Source organism: Convolutriloba macropyga, chromosome 13, assembly GCF_964194025.1.
Source record: "Convolutriloba macropyga chromosome 13, txConMacr16.3, whole genome shotgun sequence".
Lineage (NCBI taxonomy): Eukaryota > Metazoa > Xenacoelomorpha > Acoela > Convolutidae > Convolutriloba > Convolutriloba macropyga.
In genome coordinates this window covers 13,733,564-13,754,822 of record NC_134480.1, presented here as the reverse complement: position 1 = coordinate 13,754,822, position 21,259 = coordinate 13,733,564, and the positions used below count along the sequence as shown (strand labels likewise).

General features: G+C 34.4%; 1 protein-coding gene across 13 annotated transcripts in view; it reads right to left on the bottom strand.

Annotated features, from left to right (window-relative positions):
- LOC142351575 (phospholipid-transporting ATPase IF-like) overlaps window positions 1–21,259 on the bottom strand; it is a 104,382-nt gene that overhangs the window by 75,007 nt on the left and 8,116 nt on the right. For 8 of the 13 annotated variants that reach the window (XM_075403679.1, XM_075403673.1, XM_075403672.1 and 5 more), the window contains exons 2-14: window positions 19,787–20,380; window positions 18,974–19,032; window positions 14,928–15,134; window positions 14,618–14,698; window positions 9,302–9,427; window positions 8,846–8,959; window positions 6,445–6,599; window positions 6,015–6,173; window positions 4,378–4,507; window positions 4,010–4,091; window positions 3,867–3,925; window positions 2,936–3,085; window positions 973–1,053 (exon numbers count right to left, since the gene is read on the bottom strand). In XM_075403679.1, the coding sequence (XP_075259794.1) occupies window positions 973–1,053; window positions 2,936–3,085; window positions 3,867–3,925; window positions 4,010–4,091; window positions 4,378–4,507; window positions 6,015–6,173; window positions 6,445–6,599; window positions 8,846–8,959; window positions 9,302–9,427; window positions 14,618–14,698; window positions 14,928–15,134; window positions 18,974–19,027 (1,398 nt within the window). In that variant the 5' untranslated portion in view covers window positions 19,028–19,032; window positions 19,787–20,380. Of the gene's footprint in view, window positions 1–972; window positions 1,054–2,935; window positions 3,086–3,866; window positions 3,926–4,009; window positions 4,092–4,377; window positions 4,508–6,014; window positions 6,174–6,444; window positions 6,600–8,845; window positions 8,960–9,301; window positions 9,428–14,617; window positions 14,699–14,927; window positions 15,135–18,973; window positions 19,033–19,786; window positions 20,508–21,259 lie in introns of those variants that run through there. The other 5 variants (XM_075403675.1, XM_075403676.1, XM_075403677.1 and 2 more) reach the window with 3 other exon arrangements.

Below are 21,259 nucleotides of genomic sequence, written 5' to 3'. Positions count from 1 at the left end.
GAAAAAATAAACATTTCACGATCAATAGTCAGAACTAAAGACACCGTTCTTTCATTCACTCAAGACACCGTTTAAACTTCCAAACTTTTACTTTAACATCACCACAGTTAACTAATAATAATAATAACAAATTGGTTCTCAAATCTAATAACATATTATGGTGTCATAACAAATACATCATTTAGATATACCAGGACAAAAATAGACTTGAAAAGACAGTTCAAGTGATGCCTTGAAGCATTTTTGAATTGGCAAAAAGATATAACTTCCACTTTTGTTACATGTTTTCCTACTTGAAAAGCAAGCGATGTGATGAAAGCTGCTTTACCGACTTTTCCGTTCCTCTTATGAGGTCTGGATCTTCAAATCGGGGAAATGATCTGCATCGTCTCTAATTATCAGAGATAAAACATGGATCCATTTAACCTTATAACTTAAAGATTTAAGTTTAGTCGCGATGATGGTTCCTGTCGCACACACATCTTTGATGAAACTTCATTATTCATTAACACCCGCTGCTTTTCCATATTGAAATACGAGCCCGCCTATTCACACCACGCTGCCTTTATTTATTTTCAAATCTTATTTCAAAGACGGGTGTGTCCCAAAATTATACATGTTCGATTCACAACGGTAGGAACATTTTTCCAGCTTCACAAATGTCATCATCGCCAGTGAATTGGGAATTTTAAAGGACAAATTTCTAGTAGAAGAGCCATTCATTTCTGAAAGGATGCCAGTCGACCCATGAAAGTCAAATTTTTGTTATAGTAATTCAAATTTAAAAACGTTTATGTATTTTGTCCTCCCCAGCTTTGACAAATTTTGACAAATGTCATTTACTCCCTCCCCCAAGCTACACGTGCTATTTTTTACATAGTGACATGCTTTATAACAAAATTTAAATTGTAATCGGGGACATAAAAACACTGGGGGAACAGAATAGATCCAGAGACCTCTAGTGATTCCTACCTGTAGTATCTGTTGCTCTGCATGGTCAACGTCTACAAACCTAGTGCCACTTTCAGACCGTCTTTTCATAACTGCATCGACCTGGAACAACAAACAACAGATCAAAAAGTCTTACAACAGAGAGAATTTCAACAAGCGTGAAACTCCAATAGGAAGGAATTGTTTGATTTAATAAATCGGATTTTGTAATCTGGTTACAAGGAAAACCAAAAATAGGATAAACAAATTCATTGTATTAAGAGCAACGGCAACTGGGAAAGATCGACAACAACACTGCTTAAATAAAACTGGCTGCATAAACATATTAGTACCTTTCAAGGCAACAGAATATTAATCATAAACTTGACATTGCACTGGATCAAAAGCGTATATCAAATGTTCACAAAAAGATCTGAATTGAGAAGGCATCTACAATCTTTATTGCTTCATTGTGTTATAACATTTGATATCCTTACATTTATCGTTTATTATCAGCGCACATAACATAAGGATTCAGGAATAGTCATAAAAGTTCTCTAAAAGGTGTGACCACAATATAAACACTTACTGATCCATGAAATACAGTTGACCCATTAGGGCGGCACTAAACAACAGGAACAAGGATCTTTTCTGCTAGCGCCCCCCCCCCCCCCAGCCTTATATAGCCGTTAAATTTGCACCCCCCAAAATCTAAGTTTTTGCGAATTATGAGAGCGATATTTGCATTTCATTGAAACAAAAGTGTCTAGGTAGATTGAAGGCACTTTTAGAATAGTTTCCTTAAGAAGTTTTAAAAAATCAAGCCCTTATTGTAGCCGATAAAACCAAAAATGAGTTAATACAGAAATTTTTATTGATGCTTACGTTATATGCAACAAATTTTGGTTGAATACGTAATACTTTCAAACCATAGCTGTGCTAGCTTTTAGTAAATGCATATTGCTCATATATGTTCACGTATAAGATTACTTAGCTTTAACAATATGTTTACACATTTATAAATGGGGGGTGCCTAACTAAGCGGGGGGGGGGGGGGCGCTAGCAGAAAAGATCCCAGGAACAAATAAAATTTGGATGCAGTTGTCTAAATTAACTGTCATTTTCGCTTCGCACTTTATGTAATGAGTCACGCTACCTAAAATTAGATAATTATTAACATCAACCGATTTCAACGATTTGCTCTCAGGCGAAGGGTTGAATTTGGCAGTAACTGACTCAAGCTTAGGAGACTAGCCTTCCTTATGTACATGAACATCAAAGTAGCCAAGTTTTGGACTAATTTTAATTTTTGTTTCAATGTTGACTACATTTGGATTCCATAAACTCAAATACAGATAAGAGGAGGCTTTAGGAGCAATCATGATTGCAGTTCTTCGGATGACACCTACGGCAACTGACAGGGTCAATTTGTTTCAGGCAACTGACACATCCGAAATAAAAATTTCATTGTCAGCAAGAACAGCCATTTTCGAAAGTTTGTGAGAGACCCCTGAGCACTTCAATGGGGAGTGGCAGAAAAGAATGCCTCTTTCTTAACGGTTGTTTTCATGCACGGCATAATTCGGCTCCTCGGCTGCTTCAAGAGCATAATCAACGCCGCATTTACAATTAGTTTTGGTTGCAGTGATGAAGCCATATTCTTTACAACGCAACTGGCCTACCTGCTTCCCAGAAGGAACGTAAATAAGTCTGTCGAATATAAAGTTCTTTGCTGTCGAATATAAAGTTCTTTCTACGAAAGGCTAAATTTGCTGCAGAACAAGCAGATAAACGTCTCACAAAATCTATAATGCCTGGCTTTTGCACCGCCACACCCGTTACTTGAGAAATGAGAAAATTAGACAAAAATGGTCCATGTCCTGCATGTATGATAGCAGATTTTGAAAAAAATTACTATATAATCTTAACTATAAAATCAACCTTCAAAGACTTCGTTCGAGAGCCATTAACAATTGATTATTATCTGTGGATGATAGTCACCAACCTCGTGGTACATCTGGCCTTCTATGGAACACTGTCTGAACATCATGTCATTTTCAGTGAGGGTTCCAGTCTTGTCTGCGAACAGGAACTCGGCCTGGCCCAAGTCCTCATTCAGGTCACTCGTATTTGCCTTCGCATACTGACCTGTCTTCTGCAAAACAACACATTCATCCATGGCAACAAGGGAAAGAAAAATAATAGTTTTGATTGTACACCTTATATTTCAAAATTATAACCTTAAATAACTAACTGTTGGCGAGTACACTTGATACTAGCTCATACCAGGAAAAAAATGCCAGAAACTTGATCAAATCTAATTTGATATCGCCAGCTTCAGAAATGAACGCCAGAACGCACTACCACAACCAGTGTGCAAAATCAAAAAAGGTAACACGAAGTTCAGTCGAAAATAAACATAACAGACTAACGTCGGGCGAATTCCTCTCTAACGACCGGCGAGCGGTTGACTTCGTCAGTAGCTAGGCACGGTTTAGTGAGGCTAGCTTTAGCTTAATTGAAGGGTCGTAAGTGAACACAGCAGGGGGGGGGGGTGCGCACCGGGGGGCTGATGGGGTGCCAACAGTGTGGGGGGCAACAGTTGGGGGTGGGGGGAGTCAATCTCTAAGAACCGCCCTTCGCACCATAAGCATAAATCTCCAAAACAGATTCTGTGAATCGCATACTTGAAGACTAGTGGGTTGAAAGGCTCCACCTGTTTATCCCGTTTTTGAGGACGAAAAGTCAGATGCGTCAGAAGAAAAATTGGTCAAGCGAAAAATTGCATTAAAAAAAGACCGACAGGACTAATATAATTGCTACAAACTTCGTTTGAGAGCAATTAAACAGGGCCGGAAAAATATTAATGGATGTTCGGCAATGAAAACAATTTCGTCGATGAAAAAATGTAATCTCAATAATGACAGGCTACTAACCTTGTCATACATCTCGACATCCCAGCCGAAGAAGCGAGCACCCATGAACTTCTGCAGCTCTGAACAAATAAACAATTTCACATAATTATTCATTTTGCATAGAAGTAGCTACAATTCGCGATACTTGAGACAGACCAACGTACCCATTGTGACGTAGAGAGATATTGGCACTATGTAGTTGATAAGGGTTGAGAAACTAAGGAATGCGTTGATAGTGTTGCCCGCCTGAAACAACGATTTTTCCAACCTCTTTATTAAATCAACGCCCTAAAAAAGCTTCCTTGAAAACGCTCCCTTAAATATTGATAAAAAGAGCATGGTTTAGTGAAAAAGCAAATACACCCAACTGAATGGTAAAGCCGCGATATTAACAAATTGAACCATGTACATATTAACTGTGTTCAAAATTTACATTTTTCAAGCAATCAAAAGCTGGATGCTTGATAATCGGTGATCTGATAAGATCTCCGATAGATTTTGTTCGACAATCAGTTAATTAATTTGTACTAACTGAGACGTCTTCAGTATGGTCTACGAGATACCATGCCTCCTCCACCTGGTCTAGACTCATGAGGTAGAAATACATCACAGCCAAGAACATGGCCTCCAGTATCAGCACCAACAACATCACCACTAGGAACCTACAAGAGATAAAAAATTCATGGTTAATATCAAGATTAGAGATCAGTGAAATTTATTATATCTATAGATTGACGCCTCAGATCTCTTTGTTAATTTTTGTTAATAAAAAAGAAACCAAGAAATAATTTCACTTCGCTTGCAAAGTATAACTACAGAATAACCAGATTTAAATCAAAACAACAAAAATTAAAATTGGATAGCATAATCAGTAAAGTAATTTGTACTTCGTCAAGCCAGGACAGGACACACAACAAGCTTCTTCGACCGACCTCATACCATGCCCGGAAAAAAATAACATAGAAAATAAACTTATTGTTTTTTTAATAAATTTGTTTGGGACTTTTTTTATAAATTTTCCTCAAAGCGTTAAGCAAAACTTAAATGCTAAATATTAAAAAATCTGCTGTTTCCCCACTTAAACGGCCTGTTAAAGTTAACTTCAGCGAAAATCCAGACTTAGTTAACACGAAATTTCAAATTTGAAAAAAAAATCAAATTTTTGATAGCAAAAATTGAATCGCGCTGCCTTAAACGAAGGTACAGCTACAATTTTTGCTTAGATTTTTGTTATTTTGTAAAAAAAAGCATCAGGAGCAACAGGCATCCTCTTTCCAAAAAGTTTACGAAGAAGTCAGAATTAATTTTTTTTAACGTTTCAAAATATATCAAACAAATGTTCTGAGCACATTTGCCTCATTAGAGTTATAAGAGACCAAAAAGTGGTCATATGGTGCGTTATATTGTTTTCTCTTTTAATTTTTCAGCTATTACGTCGATTGTCAAATATTTTTCTAGAAACTTAAACAACTTTTTACCTAAAAGAACACAGATTGCAACTTTCTGCAAATGAGTAAACACTGTTGTACATTGCTCCTTCAAAGACTTTGCAGAAAAACATGAGCAAACAGATCGGACGATAATTATCCAATTCACTTTTAAAACCACTTTTGTGCAGTGGCATTATAACAGATTGCTTCAACTCTGATCGGAAAATACCCTTTGTACGAATTGTTCATAACAAGAGACAAAACTATCTCGAAACCTTTTTCTTGAGAAACATCTCTATAAAGATGTTTTTTCAGGATAAAAATTTTCAATTCACAGCAATGAGTTTTCTTAAAGCAACGATTTTACCAAACAATTTGAAAAAGAGAAGCTTCAAATTATATTTTGTTGCAGGCCAAATTATGCTTGAATAACTTCAGGATGATTTCAGAAATCAGATTTTTTTTAAATTTACAATATTTCGGTTCCGTATATACTTTTTTGAAAGATATCTAAAACGTTTCCATTAAAGTGTGCAAAAAAATCATTGAAACGTTCTTTTTCAAAAGTTTGTAATAAAGTAGTTCAAACAAACAATTGGATAATTTTTTCTATAACAGCCATATTACCACACCAGTTCAAAAAATTCAATTTGTATTTAATTTGAACACATAACATTGAGGTGATTCCAACAGACATGACAACTAGTGATAAGTATGATCGACATAAACTCAACTCTACCTGTTAAGTATGCTCTCCACAGTTGATACTTTGTGTGGTTTGAATTTTGAGTTGAGTGCCATTTTGGTGTCTCTGCCGGTGTAGATTGCAACCCCAAACACCTTCTCTGTGTTCTTAAGAGAGGAGCCCCGAAGCAACAGATTCTCAGCCGAGAGAGATCTAAAGTACAGACGACGTTTATTATAAACAAATGATTAAGATTAGTGGATTGAAAATGGTGTTTTTTCCGTTAGAGCCTCAGTACGTTATGCACCCCGCCTGCAGAGCACGTGTCATTATAGTTAATATTTATAAAAAAATATGGTACGGGCGCTTGGGGGGTGCAAATAATTTTCACCCACCTATGGGGGGAGCCAAAGAGAATAGATTCCTATAGTGAATTTATTCATTTTGGTCCATCTAGAATGAGGATACTTCAAAATTGTCTCACTTAATGCATTGTTCGCTGCGTTGTGATATGATAGTAATTCTGCCATTGTACTTGTATAGATCCACCTGAGGTTGTTCACATTCTATCAGCACATTCAGACTCCTCAGCTGCTCAACACTGTCCAGACAGGCTGTCTCTTGATGACACACAAACTCCTATCAACGACACAACTGTTGTCAAAACAACCGTTAAATAAAGGGAAACTATCCAATTTGTTTACTTAAAGAAGCTTAATCACGCAGTTTATTTTTTCGTTTCACAATTTTTTTAAGGTCAGAGGTTTGAGTGGGCTATAATAAAATTTTGAGCTTTTTCGACAGTGCAGCGAACTTTTGTGTTAATTATTATGATTTTTGGTGCTGATGTGAATGTTTTTCAGCAATTTTGGCGGAACTTAGGCTATTTTAATTTATACAAATTGTATTGTTTTAATTCATTAGGAATAAAAAAAACGCCAATTGCTAGAATAAATTTTTCCAAGTTATTAAAGTTTCGTTGGTAATTTTTTTTAGAACTACAATGAAAATTTGAGAAATTTGAATATATTTTCTGTCGATTTCTTGCAATTTTTTTCCCGAAATTAGATCTTACCATGAGTAACTTTTGTAGGAATAAGTTTAATGGAAGCATGGCTTTTTAAGAGAGACGGCTCTTGGACTATCTTTGGAATTCTTCAGGCGAAAAAATCTCTTTTCAAAATTAAGATCAGTTCACATTTTGTTCGACTTTTAATTGCATTGAAAAGACGACAAATTAGAGTCGAGATTCAGCCACAATGGAGTGATAAAACAATTGGCATGCGAGTAATTTTATGGAGAGCGCTTTATTAAACTGCTAAAATTGAGTGAGAATTTGAATATGGAGAATTTTAACTTATAAAAATTCTTTTCACATGGGGCAATTTGCATTCTGTATTGTCTTTGATTTCTCTGACTTTTCACAAACGCCTTTTAGAGATGATACATGTTTACAGTTGCAGCTGACCTAAAACCTCGGAAGGGCAGCAAATAGTTTTTAAGAATTAGACACTTCGTTAAAAATTATACTGAACGGCAGAAGTTGGCGAAAGTTATACGAAGTAAAAACTCAATTTTTGTGGCAAAATTACTCCAACTTAAAATCACATTTTGAAAACAACTTTTACAACATTGATCCCCAACACCAGTCCTCTCACATAGCATTAAGATAAAACACAACATTCACTCACCAGAAATCCCAGTATAAAGTTGATGAACTCTATCCAATTTTCACAGTAAGAAGACAGTTGTCATAAGATTACAATTTATTCATACTTTTTTCTCTCTCTAATGTTTAACACAAGAGCAAACTTAGTCATAGTTGAACAAACTTGAAAATATATCACTTCTGCTGACAACTTTCTTTTTTTCTGTGAAAACTGGATACAGTTCACATTGGGATTTTGTGGCAAGTTAACGGTGCGTTTTATCCGAATTTCATAGGCAGGATAGAACTAGTGTAAGGGGCCAATGGTGTACAAATTATTTTCAAAATGTGATTTTAAGTAGGAGTAATATTGCTAGGGGGTCCTAACTTACTTTTACAGTTCAGTATATTAGTTTTGCCAATATATGTTATTCTTTGTCAATGTGTCAGCAATTTCAGGCTTCATCAACTTTCGAATTTGTCAAATTTGAAGCCATTTAATAATTTAATTTCCAAAACTTTTCAGGAAACCTTTTCGATTGTGTCCTGTATTTGTCGTTACTTGCGCGATCCCTTAGTTATATTTATAGAAGTTGATATGCGTTCTTTCGATTGATAATTATTGTTTTGTTAGAGATTTCAAGAATCAGTTACGGGTTTAAACGACGTTTACATCATGTTGTTCCAAAGAAATCAGTTAAATTGACCAATATACTTATTTGTTGTCTTTATCCTTTGTCTCACATTATTGTTCAACGAATATTTAAAAGTTATGGCATGCTGACGAATTTCCCTCTGAATAAAATTTCCTTAAACAAGTTCTTATTGATATATTGACATTGAGAATTCCAATTATTGGTTTTTCTTTTTTAAAAATGTTTTTTTAAAACATTTTTTGTTTTTTTTATTCTTTTGTGCATGTATGTGTATATAGTTCGTTGGATATGAAGTGTCGCTCTTTTTTGAGGCTAATAAACAGGTCCGTAGTGTATTTTTAATTTTTTGTATTTTAATTTAAGACGAGTCCTGCTGTTTTTACATTATAAACAATTTAGTCTCATTGTGAGGTGGAAATCACGTATACAAATTAGAAATTAAATTTCAGGATAACAACTTCATGTCGCCATATATAATTTCGATTGTGTATTCAAGTATAACATTTGATGTATAGTTTTTTATATCAACATATCAACTATATCAACATTGCCAGTAGTGACATGACATTGATTAGTTATACCTTGAGATTGGTCTCTCCGTCTAAGTTGGCAGTTGTGACGTAACATGTACCCTCAGCACCAGTGGACCCAGAGATGAACACCAGATCAGCTGGGATCTCGTCATTGATGTCCACCTGGAAACGAGTCATTCTCGCAAGATAAAACTAACTTTTACTCATAAATAACAACCAACTAAAAAATTGTATTGTCGTGCATGAATTTTATATTCAATTTACAGCTTAATGCTCGTTAGTCAAATTTCATGTTACTACTAATCAGGACATCTCTTGTCTTATTGCTGATTGGTCAACTCTTGGCTCAATGGTGATTGGTCAAGTGTTTTACCCTAAAAATACTACCTCAATTTTTACCCACAAAAAACTGGGGTCCAAAATATTGTTCAAACGAGCTTTAATGTTTTCCAACATTTTCAGCCGAAAAGAAAACAATGGAACATTATAGAATCAATATGGTACCTGTACTATGTCCCCCACTCTGATGTGTTCACACTTGATTGGTCTACAGAACCCGTCTTTGATAACTTTGACCTCTCTGTTGTTTAGGGCACTGTCTGCCTTGTGACGCACCCAATCCTCATATCCCTATAATTACACAAATTATAATTTTAAAAAATATATATATTTAAAAAAACTAAAATAATGCATATTCCAATAAAAAATACGTACAATCATGAATATATCACAAAAAAATATTATAATACAAAAAAATAATTGCACAAATATATTACAATAAAACTATTCTAGACGGTTAAAATGGTCATATGAAGTAAGGATAATTTCCGATTTTAAGTACTTTGGTTGCTCATCATACAAAACTCTTATTAACCATCCTAGGTCATAAATGATTTGTATGATTTCTTAGTAGTCATGCAAGCATCATATAAAAAATTGTAATTACTCTCAAATTCCTTCAATGGTTATGCACTATATCACTGATATTTGTATATGATCCTTGTATGAGTACTAAAAAATGACCACCCGAGGTAAATAGACACTTATTATTAAATGAAAAAAGACACGGAAAACATATAATTTGAGAACGGCTAATAAATATTTTACTGGAGTTTATGGCTGACAATAAAAAACACAACCACCGTCAAATTACTATCGGGTGGGGGTTGATGATTGGCTCATATTTTCACTTCTGACCGTTTAATGATAGAGAACACATTCGAGCTGAATATAAATCACCTGTGGTAATAACTTGGTATCTAGCTACACTCCATGCTTTTTATTTGACCCTGCTATTAGCATTTTGTCGCCAACTAAACTTCTATATGCTAATAATGTATGTAAATCACGAAAATTCAAGAACTCAATTGCATATAAAAGGATTAAGATCGTTGTTATGAATTTGTTCTAGAGCAATTAGTTATTGGCAAGTCATCTTAGACGCAAAAATTTATTCATTGTTCCGACGCCTCTTGAGGAGGGGGGAGGAACTATATACTCAAATGGGTTTTTTTTGTTCAGACAATTTTGGCCGATCGATATATTCATCGTAGAGAGTGGAGACTGGTATCATTAGACAGCTCGTCCAGCGCAGAATATGGAATTAAAAAGTTTTTTTATTTTCGTTATTTACAGGGAGTTAGCGAGGTTTAAACTTTTGAGAAAATAGAGTGAATTCCTTTGATTTTATTCACATTTTTCAAAATTTTTGACTAAAATTTTGCAAAAATTTATTGATTTTTTTAAAAAGTGTCGTTGATTTTGTTTTTCAAGACAAAACAAATTGTCTGATAATTTTATTTAATTTTTGTTTATCAGCTCTGGCAAAATATTCCAAAAATCAGACTTTTTCATCAAAAATAGCATTAAATAAGTTTCTTTAGTCCATTTTGATTAAATTTGCAGGAAGTAAACACCCAAATACCACTAACACAATCTTTGCAGACTCAAAATGGGGCTATTTCTTCATCAACTGCCAGTAAGAGTGCTCTGTAATTAAAACATTGCTGTTCTTTGCTAACTTTGCTCGTTGATTATCAAATACGAAGCATTAATTTTTGATTTTTTAACTAACAAATTATCTATATCTATCACATTTGAAAACATAAGTGTTCCAAGTAGACAAACAACATAAGCAGGGCTAGTTTTGGACCAATATTGGACTGTTACAATCCAACAATAAATCGGATTGTAATCAATCGGTCTTTTATATTAAATTAAATTAGTCGATCTTTTTTATATTAATTAAAGAACAGAATATTTCAAATCAAAGCTTAGTAGTGATAGGTCCAATTGGCTTCCTTAGAAGCTCCAATTTAATGCATCTAGTGAAAGCTTATGGTCGTTTTGATTTCCAAAAATATTTGATTTTTAAATAAATAATGGCTTATTGAACTTTGCCTCTATTTTTTGCTTAATTTGGTCAACGCGTAGCTTAGTGTAAGCAAATTAAGAATGCTTCTTCTTTCTAACGACTTAAAATTTATCCTCTATTGCGGTTTTAAGCCTTAGCTTATGGTTTTCTGGCTTTGATACCACTAGATTTCACATTTTTTTTATTTTTAGGTATATGCCTATTTTTCACGTTTTTAGTTTTGTCACATTATCACGTTAATCACAGTTCAAATATCACATTTTTGGCATTCAAAATAAAACACAATTGATAATGTTGAAATCCTTAGAGATACAGATTATGGTTTTAACGGCTTCGACCCTACTTTCTCGAAGAACTCAAATGACTTTTTAAATTTTGCCTATCACTCTCGCGTTTACTTTGTCTTTTTATTCGTATGAAAATTCCTGTACAATAACGGGGTTTCATTGGTTTTTCAGGGAAGAACGGAAGAGCCGAAATTCTGATATTTGTAGATAGCTGATGGCTTTCATGACTTCAAAAAGAATTGTTTTCAAAATAAATACATTTTTTATCTTGCAATTTCGTTCCTTTTATTGTCTGTTTGTTATAGCATTACGGCTTCGAAAGCGTTTTCTGGCAAGTTTTAATTGACTTTTTGTTTGTTGTCTATATAATATTCTTTTTAACGGCATACAAAATTGAATACTGACAAATCTTAAATCCTTTCTAGAGAAGCATTGATAACAATAAAGCTATGGGGATATTTTTGTCGGTTTCTAATGGTTTTAATTATCTTGAAATTGTTTTTAAAAAAAAGCGAATTTTTTCAGATTTACTGTTTTTGTTCTTTTTTGTAAAATTGTTACGAGCTTCATTATGGACTGGTTCCATACCTTTTCTGGTGAATTACAAGCTATTTTGTTCAGTTTGTTTTATATGACGCTATTTTGACTTCGTTATTAAGTTTTGTTTTTTAAAACGGACTCAAATTTTCTGATTTAATTAATGTTTGTTGTTGTTGTTTGATTTTGCTGTTCGTCTTGACTTGCCTTCTTAATATTGGCATATCTCATCAATCTGAAGCATCGTTTCCTACTCCACTGAGTTATTTGCTTTGAAGACTATCATTTCGTTCAAACACCAATTTTTTTGAATAGTTGAGTTTTTGGGTTTTCCATATCTGTTCCTCATTTGGTAGACAATTATGCCAAAAATTGTAGATGAGCGGGGTCGGAAACTTATGTGCGATCGCACATTACCGAGCCTCCGTGTTAAACTTATACGTACAAAACCATGCAAGCGCTTCCAAAATCTTCAACATTCGGTAATCTCGTAATCTTAAATCGGTTATCAATGCCAAATCACAGGAAAAAAGTCAATTTCACATTTTTTCAAAACTGGAGTCTTTAAGAAAAAGCGCAAAAACATTCACCTTCATAAAATTCTAAAAACTGAAATGCTTTTAGGAGTCCAAAAAAGAGTTAGAATAGAACCCTTTTAAAAAGTAAATCTAGTTATAAGAAAGATCGAGTCACAATAAGAGTAAGAAATGTTCGTGAGTATTTTGAGAAACTTAGTATAATAGAAAATTTATACCATATACCACGCTGCCACAACTCGCACATCAGGCAAATTGCTCTCTAAACAGTCGACTTTGGTAGTAACTAGCTTAAACTTAGAGGATTACTCTAAACCTCCGAAAACTTCGAAATGTCTTCGCACTATGAATTAATATCTTCTCAGCAGATTTCTTCAATCATTAACTTAGAGACTAGTAAAACTCTAACAGAACTGAACAATGAAATAATATCCTGGCTTTTTCATTTTATCCCGTTACAAATTATTAAAAATACAATTGAAAACTATCGTGAGGACACTACAGGACCCATACAGTTTGAATAAATTTCGTTTGAGTTTTATGATAAGAAATTCATGCACAAAGAGAGTGCTAGTGGAAACGGTCTATAATGCAGCAAGTTTTGTACACTTGATTTTTTCGCAATCAGTGATTTCAATTTCCCATTATCTCAAACTACAAGGCCGTGTTCATGTAAAACAAGAACGTCAAGGAGTTACCAAGTCACAACTTTGGACATAACAACAGTCAATCAACGATGTCGGAACAGCAGAAAAATACCGTGACCTTTTGGCAATCAGAACTTCAAATTTCAGGGCAATTTCTATTTCCCATTAAATTTTAATCACCTAAATTTCTACCGAAAGATCATTAACGAAGAAAACTTTGTGACAGACAGGAAAAAACAGTTGATCTGTCCCACTTTATATTCTGAAATAAATCTGTACAGAAAATGAAGAAAACAAATCAAAGCATCTCGCGTTGCATTACTCCGGCAGGATTAAATTTCGCCTGAAGTAACCAAATAGTTTATTGCGTTACGAATAAACATATTGGGAAAAGCCACGATTGGAAAATTGTAAAAAGAACCGAAGGACTTTACTCTGTTATGCCCTTTCTGCGCTATCATTTGACCGTTTATTATTGCTAGATCTAAAAACGATTAAAACAAAAACTTATTTGAAACCAATTTAAAAAAAGTAAACGAAACCCGACAGAAGTTAGACATTTTGCCCCCCGAACGACAAGCGAAGCAATTTAACTCAAACGGGTCTGTAGCCTAGATAATTTATATAAGTGAAAAAATGTCCCGACCGAGGAGAGGTTCGTATCCCGCCCTACGGCGCACTAAACTGAAGCATTGACACTCGGCAAGGCAAAAATTTTGCATAAAGGAATTTAATATCAACCATAGCTGCTAAGATCCTTTCTGCGCTATAGTTTAACCTCAATTGTTTAACTTTGCTAGATTGAGCAAAACTATCATAGTGAAAACATGTTTGAAACTAATCTAACAAAGTAAACGTAAACCAACAAATGGTAGACAAATTGCTCCCCAACGACAAGCGGGACAACTCGGAGGGGGCTGCAACTTTTTAAAATCTAATAGGTGCAAAATGCTCCAATTGAGGAAGCATTCGTACCCCCGACCTCAAGCGCACTAAATAGAAATATTGACACTGCTTTTAGGGCCTTGTGCTAGCTTATCTCATAATGGTTTTTATTTTAACAACAGACTTATTTTTTGAAGAAACGCAGAGATGGGGTTAAGCTTAGTTAATTTTCATATACGCAAAAATGGCATTAAACAGACACGTTTACAATAATTGCTTCAAACTTGCTAAATATAGTCAAACTGGCAGAAAATAACACTCACACATGGATTGAATTATAATACCTTCTTTTCAAAGCAACTCCATTGTCACAGTCGCGTTGAAATTTTTAAAAGCTAACTAACAGTAATATTAACATGAAAATCAACTATCTGCAGTTAACCTGTCGCTGTCTCAAGTTAAACTTTATAGAAAACTACTAGCACGAAAATTCTTCTTCCAACTTAAGCTGAGCTGACACCATAAGGAAAAATAAAATCAACAATAATACACACCTGTTTGGCCATGGAAGTGAGAATGACAAATGCCAGTGGAATTATGGACACTACAGGACTCACTGGCGCATCTATCAATATCTAAACAAACATGATCAAATGAATTAGGTGAATTCTCAATTAGCTAAATAGGATCCAAAATTGGAGAATTGGTTTATAGAGAAACCAAACGAATAATTGAAACAGTGCGTCGGAGATTTAAAAAAGCCGAGCATGTTTGAAGTTTTGAACTGGCACCAAATAATGAACACCTGGTTTCGACAGACAGTTACAGATTCTTATTCAAAAAATAAAAGACAAGAGAACTTACGACAATGATAGTGACAACTCCAAAATAGAAATTGGCCAGTCTCTGGAACTGTTCGAAGAGGTTCTTTGGGAAGAAGTTCCATAGGGTGTATTTGGATGATATGATTTTGTTTGTGGGGTAAGGGAAGGGTTCCCATGACTTCCTGAACTTCTCGTGATCACCCACAATGATCTCTCGCTTGTCAGGAACTGGTCGCTCAATTATTCCCTACGACAATTTAACCCATGAGACTCAAGTATGTATATCCAAAACAGCATCTCTTCTGTTTGCGCCCCCCCCCCCGCTTAATGGGCGCATATTATCTGTACATCCCAGACGCACAAGCCATATTTCTACAAGATGATTTACGTGCTGTAACTGGGGTACATAACGTACTGTGGGGGGGGGGGGCACAAACGAAAAAGATCTCCGATACAATTCTTTTTTCACCAGGACAAAAATTATATTTATAATTTAACACCGATTCCCGGAGGAACTTGAAACTTCTGATGAGCAGATTTCAGCTCACTAGCAGTTACACCAGCAACTTACATGTAAATTCAAAAAAGTTCTGCAGATGTTCTCATCAAATGCACCCAAGCTCAATGAGCTGTGTATTATTTGCCACATACGCCCAATGCCGTTTTTATATACAGTAGCCTAATACGTCATCTGTTACAAATAATCAATTTTCTAAATAAAAACGCTGGCAAACGAAATGAGATACTATATGGAAAAACCCCTTGTCTATGAAAATCCCCCCTCCCCTACGCGGGTCGAGAAAAATTATGTATGAAATGCGCCGATCGTTCAAAAATTTAAGCGCAAAAACCTCACATAAAATTGCGCTGAAATGTGCTGATATGCGCTGAAACTTTGCAAGAAACGCGCTAAAAATCACTGAGAAACAGCGCTGACTGAGACTCGAACCCTTCTTTATGGTGGCTTAGCCATCATTCAATCCACTGCGCCATTGATTCCTGGTACTCTTCTCATTTAATTTAATTTTAATTTAATAAAAGGTCTAGGAGGAAATTCGCTGAAATTATGTAAGAAATGCGCTAAAATTTTAGAGCATTTCTTACATATTTTTATCGCATTTCAGCGCATTTTATAAGAAAAAGTTAATTGTTCATATAAGAGCAATTTAAATTTAAGTTGTAACAACTCCATTTTTCTCAATTATGTACCATTATAGAGAAGATCAATTATGCGGTATAACAGCATTTGCTCGCCAATAAATAGTGTTTACCAACCAGAGCCTGGGCATTGAAAGAAAATAAAAAAATTCTTGTAACTTCAAGCATAGAGAAAAATGGTAACATATTCTGTTAACAATGAATGAATAAATTGAAAAAAGCCTGAACGAGATCGCATGGACTTGTAACTATAAGCGAGTTGAAAGAGCAGATAGCCAGAAAGTACTGATGATTTTAAATTTCAAGGTTTTATTCTGATGTCTCATCGTCTAGAAACAAGACGACAACAGAGGAGAACGAAAAACTATATTTGTCGAAGTTAAAAAACAGAAACAAACAAAAACACTGAATTACCTGAGTATTTACAGTCTTGTGTAAAGTTCCAGGCAGTGTATTTTACGGGCATTGTGATGGATGAGTAATTGTTACAATATTGCAAAACTATTATTTCAAAAGAGATAATGTACGATTACAATCATTAAGGATAGAGAGAAATTACACTTACACATTACAAATGGGAAGAAAACCAAATTCAATTTATTACTTATTGCTTTAATGAAATCACGAAAATTTAAAGTCACACCATGACACTTTACCAAAACAATGATAGTGCTGAAACATGTTTTTTACGTGAAATTTCATCTCGTAAAATCTGACATAATAGTCATAACATATCATTTCAATTTTTCTTCTTTAGTATTCAGCACATTTTTATAAAAAAAACTCCATGACCAACAAAAATATTCTGATGATCGATCTAAAAGAAAAAAATGATAATCTTAGTGCTGAAAAAATTCATTTGAAATTATACACACTATGATCAAAACGTATGTCCGCAGGAAACAAATCGATTTAAACACGTTGATATTCAGTGCTAGCACAAATCATCTTCAAGCTAGTACAACCTAGTAAACGCATAAACTGAGCGGTCTTAGAACTAACTGAGCGGTCTTAGAACTAAACTGAGCGGTCTTAGGACCGCGCATAAACTGAGCGGTCTTAGAACTAACTAACGGTCTTATACTAAACAATTGATAGCTTCTGCAACCCGCTATTCCAATCATTGCCAATTTAGCCTAATTTGCATTGTTTCTCTGTAATCTTAGTAGAGTATTAGTCTAAAAAGTCGATGCATAATCTGATAATAGATAATAAGGCACATTCTGAAACAACTGAGATCCTATACTTATGAGAAGATCCTGTACGATAAAATCAAGGGACAAATTGCGTTTCTGTAAGTTTCAAGAGTGAACAGTCACAACATAATTAGATGCAGGCTACAAAAAAATAGAACAACTAACAGCATCATTCTAAAACGATATACGTACCGTACCTATCACAATCCATTTATAAGAGAAGGATTCATGTGATACTCGACGCCAATACATAATTGATCTTTCCTCTTCACACAAATTTCTATCGTGTATAATCTGATAAGATAAGAGCGATCTAGTTTTCTACTTAAAATCTTTTGATACGTACTCTGTGCCCTAAAAACCTTTTATCTTGTAATCTTGTATGATCTAAAAAAATCTGATAATCTTAGTATTGCAAAAACTGATATAAAATTATATAGACTATGTTTAAAAAGCAGGTCCGCGAATCGACTTAATCGCGTTGATTTTTTTCTAGCCCAGTTCATCTTGGAGTGCAACTTACTAAACGCTTAAACTGAGCTGTTGGACCAGCCCGAACTTGGTTATGGGCTAGACCGAAAATAGGTATTGGCCAAACCGAGCAAATTCAATTCACGCATGGGCCGGACGGCATGACACGACCAAAATTTTGTCCAGACTATTCGCTCGGTCGCACAAGATCCCATGTCTGCGACCCGAGTCGGTCTGCCCCCATACCTGTCTGGGGTCGGGGACCTCCCACTGGGGTGGCGATAATGAATTTTATAAAGTCCTAGTCTAGAGGACCACATTCCGGGCTCTACTTGAAATCAGTCAAGGTCTATTACAAAGATGATACTACAGAGTGCTCAGTTCGCGCCATTTATTGACCAATGGATGAATTAGGCACCACTATTCTTGCACCGTTGTAGATGCATAATAGAATATCAATTCTTTGGGTACGTAAGAAATTTCGACGAAGAAAAGTTTTGAAGTCTCAATCTGCTCTGAAACCGAAACACAAACCACTATGATTGACCGATTTACTCTCAAACAACGGACTGGAACCCAATTGTGGTGCATTGTTTTAGCTGAGGATGAGTCATAATGGCAGCAAGAGGCTTAAAATGATGGTATTAGAGCTTATTATAGACCAACTTGAAACAAAGATTTAAAAAGAAACTCGAAACCAATTTTGGTACACTTTCAACTTGATTTTTAGTAATAAACTATCTCCAATTGAATTAGCGGCTTAAGTTTCTGAATGAGAGCAATTTTGATCATGAAAAAATCAACATGCATCAAATGAAAAATACTACAGGAATGATATAATTGTTAAAAATTTTGTTTCGGGGCAACTAGTATTTGCTGCCGTGCAACAATTTTGAACAAATTATATTACTCTGGTATTTTTCGTTTATTTATTTTGATTTGTTCATGATCCAAATTGCTTTTGAATCAGATTTTAAGCCCCTAACTTTATTGGAGAGAGTTTACTACTCAAAATCAAGTTAAAAGTGCATCAAAATTAGGTGCAAGTTTCTTTTCAAATCTTTGTTTCAAGTTGGTCTATAATAAACGCTAATACTAATAATTTCCAACGAGAACGCTAGAACTCGATGTGCGAAAACATAATCGGGATTTTATAACTTTTCCCCCCTTTTTGGTTATAATTAACCCAACTGATAGACACCCAATCAACCCTTCTCAGTCAAATATTACAAAATTGTAAAAACTAAAAGAATGAACTTACGATTTTGATTGCGAGCTCCTTCACTGGATTCGTTTTGTTCGTTCCCTCGTCCATAATTACTAATATAAGAAGAAGGGCAGAAATAAGTTAGCAATTGTTTATACATTTCTCAGTTTCATTTTCAGTTTCATATACCCATTGTGAACAAAACTTAAGAAAGAGTTTTTCATTCTTCGAAAAAGTCGGCCAAAATTTTACATTAGTAGATTTTCAAAAAGTGAGTTTAACTAATCACTAATCAATTGGTTTCTTAAATTAGAAAACAAAAACAAAAAAAATTGTTCCAAGGTAAAAATCGTCCATCCAAACGTAATACCTGAAACAATTTTTTCGATGAAAAGCATTTTAATAGTGAAACGCATTTTTAGAAAACTATAATTTTTGGGGTCGACCAGTGTAACAAAACAATTTCTTTCAAAATTTTGGCTACAGTTTTTAACAAAAATTAGTGATAATTTAAGAAGTAACGCTCCCATCAATATAACGTATCTGTTCTAACCTCGCTTAGGGTAATAGGATCATTTTTCAATTAATCCGACAAGTAATATTAAAAGTACTCTGGCATTTTTTAAAGCAAATGTGACATTTCTAGAATTCATTTTGTACGTATGATAATATTCAGTAAACTCGTCCCAAAACGAGAAAAAAATTATTCACTTGAGTTGACGATTAGCACAGTTAGCTTGCTCAATAATATAAAAGTATTCTGTATCTCTGACATTATTTTTAAAATTTACTCATGTAGCCTGACATCTTAAGCACATGCAATAAAAATTGACAAACATTTTCTGTGAAAACGTATCAATTTCTTACTTATTTCTGCCGTTCAGTAACCATCAACAAAATTTGCGAATTAAGGCCGCGACGTGCGAGTAACTAAGATGGCTAACAACTATGATATTTTGTCTTTTTCAAAACAAACTTCTGTTACTCAAACAATAAGACCAGTTGGCTAAATTTATAAGGAAAAAAGTGATATGTTGAAGCCCTGATAATGAGTACAAAATGTAAATTTAAATTAGCGATCGGGTAATCAAATTTGGAAGCTGAAAATTAAGTTTCATCGTGTCATTTTCGGTAATTGAAAAGTTAATACTGAAACAGGTCCATATATATTATTGAAAAAAAATCCGTGAGTAAATGACATTTGGTAAGTCCAATTTCAACGAAATAGGCTGAAGTTAAGAACTAATATACCAACAAATTTGCTAAGCAAAAATCATAATTGAAAATTAGTTGCTTGTCCTGTAATCGTCTTCCTTGGTTGCTAATTGTAAAAATAACAGTTAATAAATGGTGAAATGAATAAATGCAAAATGAACGCCTGTCTAATTTTTTAATTCTTTCGATGTCATCTAACTGCGGAAGACAAAAGGCATAATTTACATATCATTGTGATACATGCATCTGTACAATTATATAAAATATATAACATCACTATCTGAAATGAATTTTTTTCCTAATATTAATCTCTTTTATACTCAAAACAGACAATTATAAAGTTATTTGACGTATTGTCTAGTCTTTTTCTTAAATTTTCTCCTGTAGAGTTACATTCAACCAGACGGAAAATATTGTCAAGAACGAAATTAGTGGCGAGACTTCCAACAGAGATAAAAAACAGTAGTTCAAAGCCGAAACCATAATTCCAAAACCGACATTAATCATCAATGGCCTACACCGAAATTATCTAAACGTCACCGTGGTTTCCAACGTCTACGGGCTCCCAAAAAGACAAAAAACTGACCAAGAATTTAAAAATGAACCCAAAAAAGCCTATACTCAGCGAGCTCGTGAAAATCAAGTAAGTAAACTGAAGGTTCTGAGATTGGCAAAAACCAAATTTCCAGGAGTAAGGCAACAAAAGATAGCGTTTATTCGTAGAGAATGCCCATTATCCAATTTAAAAAGACGACAATATCCATTTATCATGTAAAAAAATTGGATTATGATATGATATCTAAGCCTCACAAAGAACCAAAATATTTAAAATGAAATACTTTACTGCAAATTTAGCGAGCTTTAAAACTAAAAAAAAACTAGCTGACATCGAATATTGCACGTATGTCCAGATTTACAAAACAATCACTTTCACAAAGATAGCAAAAATACAGCACTTAGATGTCAGGCGAGGCAATTTGAGTCTCAATGGGTATAGCTAGATAAGTGAGTTTTCATGGGTACAAAAGGACAACAATGGTGGGGTTTGGCCATCTCCGTATGCGAGTCACCTTAACCACTACGCTATAACGCCTTTTCAATCGAATCACTTAAAATCGCTTTTGT